This window comes from Rhagoletis zephyria, unplaced genomic scaffold, assembly GCF_001687245.7.
Source record: "Rhagoletis zephyria isolate East Lansing unplaced genomic scaffold, Rhagoletis_zephyria_1.1 Rzeph_scaffold_08497, whole genome shotgun sequence".
In the NCBI taxonomy this organism is placed as follows: domain Eukaryota; kingdom Metazoa; phylum Arthropoda; class Insecta; order Diptera; family Tephritidae; genus Rhagoletis; species Rhagoletis zephyria.
The window spans coordinates 10,100-15,168 of record NW_016165577.1 but is presented as its reverse complement, the minus strand read 5'-3'; the positions used below and the strand labels follow the sequence as shown (position 1 = coordinate 15,168).

The following is a 5,069-nucleotide window of genomic DNA, read 5'->3' as shown; positions in this document are numbered from 1 at the left end:
CAATTTAATTTATAATAATTTATTTTGCATGAATCCGCGACTGTCCAAAATTTGCTGCTGTTAAACATAACCTAACATTGTGTGTGTGAATATTAGGACGGTCCAAAAATGCTTGTGAAAAAGTAAAGTCGGAATTTGTATGCTCACACTCGCTAGTATTGTACTATACCAAAAAAGGAAAATATATCCCTATTTTTATACCCGAGCGCACTTGTGCACAAGGGTATTATAACTTTGTTCACATAACGGTTGTTTGTAACAGGCAAAACGAATCGAGATAGATATAGACAAATGTATACATAAATGATCAGAATGAAAAGAGAAATCGATTAAGCGGTGACCGTCTGTCCGTCCGTCCGTCCGTCCGTCCGTCCGTCCGTCCGTCCGTCTGTGCACACGATAACTCGAGTAAAAATTGAGATATCTTAACGAAACTTGGTACGTGAACTTCTTTTGGGCGTAGGACGGATGGTATTGAAAATGGGCGAAATCGGACAATAACCACGCCCACTTCCCATATAACGGTAATTTTCAGAAATACGAAAACTGCGATATTTTAGTAACTACTGAAGATTATTCACTCAAAATTGATATTTACAATAATTTTTAGACGAAAAATAAGAATATTATAAATTTTTGGAAAATGGGCGTAGCCACGCCCACTTATGGTTACATGTGTATATCTTGGTAACCGCTGCACCAATTTCTTCCAAACTTGGCACAGTTGTTGGTCCTGGTACAGCATACCAACTGGCCGAAAATTTCTAAAATCGGACAATAACCACGCCCACATCCCATATAACGGTAATTTCGAGAAATACAAAATCTTCGATAAATCAGTAAATATTGAAGCTAATTTATTCAAAATTGATGCTTGCAACAATTCTTTACCAAGAAATACGTTTATGGTAAAATTTTGGAAAATGGGCGTGGCACCGCCCACTTATGATCACATATATGTATCTCGCTAACCGTTCTAGCAATTTGTACCAAACTCGGTATGGTTATTGTGCTTGCCACATAAAAGCAAAACGTTGAAAATTATTGAAATCGGACTAAAATTACGGCCGCTTTTCATATAACGGTAAATTTCAGAAATGCTTGAAACTTCAATATTTCGAAATTTAAGGACGCTAATTTACTTAAAATGTATACACCCCGGCTTATCATGTAGCGGTAGCTTTCGGAAAGGTGGAAAACATATATTTAATACTTGCGCCGGGTATTTAATGTTCGGCTCCGCCCGAACTTAGACTTTCTTACTTGTTTACTTTAAAATTAAAAAAATTTTGAGAGGTCTCTCAAAGCGCTCAAAGTTTTGCATGTATTTTATATTTTGTAGAAATGGTACAGAATTCTTGAAGGTCAACATTTTTCGATCGGAAAACTCTTTTTATCTTCAGTAGATTCCCAGTAATAATACCCAGTTGTTTATTTAACAATTTTTTATAGTAACTTTATTTTATAGGTAGGCCAAGAAACACCAAAAACCCCAGAAAATGCAATAAGGTGGGATAAATAAAAAATCCTTAGTATTAAAAAATTGTTAAATAACCAATTGGCCATTATTATTGGGAGTCTCTCGAAGAGAACCACAGCTATCCGATAAAAAAATATTAATTTTCAAGAGTTCTACGAAAAGTTTTTTTCCCCATATAAAATACATGGAAAATTTTGGGCAAAAAAAAGTAGCGGTATATTTGTTTTCGGTATAGATCAATCCCAGGGGGTGAGAGCATTAAAATTCTGACTCTCCTTTTTTGGACCACCCTAGTGTATATAGTGAACCGTATGAATTAATTGGGCGTAGACCCCACTTCTAGGCTAGCATTTTATTGCAAGAATACAGCGCACTGTAGGTCTTTTTATCTCGGTTTTCTCTGTTCATTTTCCATTAAGAATTTTCGGTGTAGGAATGACCCAAAAATACTTAGAACAAGAGCAAAGAGAAAGAGTATGTCCAATTAAGGAAGGCAGGTTGAAATTGGGAAGAGAAGTTTGGTCTTCGAGGGGTTTATGCTGAGTTGACAGCTGTCTGTCCAAGAACTCTATGCTCTTTGAAGCATTCCGCATATCATATGAATGCACCCGAGAGACTTATAGGTCTACAGTCCTTCGGCAGCGTATGTCCTCTCTTCCCAATCTCGGGAATGAGCACTACTTGAACACTTTGCGAAGTAAATAATTCCTGATTAGCCTTGCTAATTGGCTTTAGGCGTCGGATGAATGCATTTCTTCATATTTGGGTAACTACCACTAAGCTTTGGACTAGACTAACGAGCATTTTTTTTATTGCATCCCAACACAAAATTCCTATTAATCTTTTCACTACACTAAGTCAATTAAAAGTCGCAAATTTAGCTCAAAAGTTTTAATTTTTTTTATTATTATTTTTATTTATAAATAACAAACTGCGCTCAGCTTTTACTCATATCCGCACGAAGTCCTTGTAGTCCTGGTCCATAAACGATTCCATTGGAATCAATAAGTGTCTCAATAAACATAAGCTGGGACGGGTGCGGTGTATGCACCGGCGGAACCGTATGAAGCTGGGGCTGGAGCTGGAGCAGAGCAAGCGACTGGAGCCAAGTTAGGTTGACAGCTGAAGAGATAGTTCTTGGGGCAAGGAGGTGCTGGAATGCTGGGAGCGGCACCGTAGGCTGATTTACGGTAGCGGCTCAAGTCGTGTAAGGCCTGCACATTTACAGCTTGGACATTCTGTTCCGCCTTGGCATCTTGGTCGGCCGAAGCGGAGCTACCGCTGCTGGATGGTGCGGCCAAGACAACGCTGAAGATGGTGGCGAACAAAGCAATAGCAACGAAGAATTTCATGGTGGTTGTGGTTTTTTTGGTTCTTCAAATAACTTGAACTGTGAAGCAGCAGAAGTGAACTGATGATTTTTGATAGCCAGCGGTGTGGCTTTTATACTAATAAATGTTATTTTGCTTATTGTTATTATTATATTATTTAATGTTTTAAGCGCTCAACTTTGGTTTGGTTAATTGCTGGTGCAGCAGTTTTTGCTGAGGTAAGCGAAAATTCTTCAGCAACGCATTGGAATTTTTTCGCTTGCGCTATAGTTTTGCCGAGTTGTAAATTTCGATCAATGAAGAAAGTGAGTGTGTACGAAATGAGTTCGACCGGTAGTAACCTAGTTTTTAGTGTTGACGTTCTGCTTTTTTGTTGATTCTCGTAGATTTTATGCAAGACTTTTCTGTTGACTTGCTTAAATTCTAAACCTGTTTAGGTGAAGGTCCCTTACATATGAACTGGATTTTTTGAGCGCCATGTTAATTTAGGTCATGCAAGTGGGTGCATATAAGTATGTATGTTTGTATGCAATTAATCATAGAGCAAAATTAAAATAATAATTTAGTGAATAAATATTTTTGTTTTTAATATTATAGCAGATGAAAGTGGATCTAGTATTTATTACAATTTCGATAAAAATTTAATTATGAACTTATTGAATTACATTTTTTTTGCAAATTTTTTTTTTATTTTTTTAGAATTAAAAAAAAAATAGAAAAAATTCTACAAAGTTTCGTTTAGAAAAGGTTTTGTAAAATTTTTCGAAAAATCAAAAAAAATTGATTTTAATTTTAAATTTTTTTTTTATTTTTTTAAAGTTCTAATAAATTTTAACTTCCGAGTTTAAAATTTGTTTTATTACAAGATTTTGATATTTTCTTTATATTTTTTTACTTTTTCAGACCCAATTTCTAAGTATTTTTAATAGATATGTATCATATCGAAGATCTATTACCACGATCACGTTTATGTAGTTATAGGACAGACATCTTGCTATTCGACTCGAATCTTAAAGCTATTTAAAAAATTATAGTGCATCTAGTTTCTTTCTGCTCAAGCCGAATTACTAGTTCATATGAAATAAGTGCACCACTACTTTTTCCCTAGTCGCGCAGCTTTTACAAGTTAAAAGTGAAATCGCTGCTAAGTTGCCGCACTCACGCATCTTTGGGTTTCATTACAGCTCGGCGGCCAAGCAATTTACATTTACCTGAGATGAGTAGTTTTAAGCCGAAAATAACTGACCACACTGGGGAACAGTTTTAAGTAATTTTTCAAGGCCTCAACGAAGACCCAAAAGTTTGGATTCATCTATGCCTGGTAGTTGAAATTCATTTTTAAGGCTCCTATTTTTTGGTGAGAAGTTACTCGCCTTACAAGTAGTTTTATGTAAGAATTAACTTCAGACAAAATTACTGTCTTCAGATACCTATGGTTATACAGTAAAATTTAGAGAGACATTTTTTTCAAAGAAACATTTTTCGGCATTTTCGGGACATTCCAGATTACTTCGTCAGTTTTAGGATTTTCAGGACTACATACTTCGGAATTTTAAGGAATACTTCTAGATCTACGAGAGTACTTATAATTTTTGGGATTCTCGGGACTACTTCGGGATTTTAGGAACTATTTCGATATTTTCGGGACTGCTTCAAACTTCTAATGATTTGCGAGATTCTCGGGAATGTTTCGGGATTTTTTACATTTTCAGGATTTTAAGTATACTCGGGACTATTTCGGGATTTCCGGTACTATTTCGTATTTTTCAAAACTGCTTCGGAATTATCAGAACTATTTTGGGACCAGTTCGCTGAGGTGAGGTGAGGTAGGTTTAAGTAAAATGAGTTGAATCTTTTTTTGCTGTAACCGCCTAAGCGATTTTGGCCAGCACGCCAGTCATTTCTTTTCTATGCCAACTGACATCAATTGGAAATGCCTAGTGAAGACAAGTTCCACCTCGTCTTTTTATTGATGTAGTGGCCTTCCTCTTCTTCTGTTACCTGCGTTGAAACTTACAGAACTAGAGCATCTCCGTCCATTCGCACGACATGACCAAGCCAGCATAGCCGCTATCTTTTAATTCGCTGCACTACTATGCCTCAGACAACTTTTCGTTTCATCGACTGCGGCATTCGCCATCGCTATCGTCAACGCGTAAATCTACGCTCGAAAACTGCAAGAGCTGCCTCATCGGATGTTGACATTGTTCATGCTTCTGCACCATACCCCAGCGCGGGCATGATGAGTAACTTATAAG

General features: G+C 36.6%; 1 protein-coding gene across 1 annotated transcript; it reads right to left on the bottom strand.

Annotated features, from left to right (window-relative positions):
• Positions 1-2,493: 2,493 nt before the first annotated feature.
• Positions 2,494-2,832, bottom strand: LOC108375087 (vitelline membrane protein Vm26Aa-like). The gene has a single exon (XM_017631165.1). The coding sequence runs from the start codon at positions 2,830-2,832 to the stop codon at positions 2,494-2,496; it is 339 nt and encodes a 112-aa protein (XP_017486654.1).
• Between the last annotated feature and the right edge of the window lie 2,237 nt (positions 2,833-5,069).

Excerpts from the sequence above, each read along its gene's own strand:
- LOC108375087 (XM_017631165.1), bottom strand. The coding sequence starts at position 2,832 with ATGAAATTCTTCGTTGCTATTGCTTTGTTCGCCACCATCTTCAGCGTT.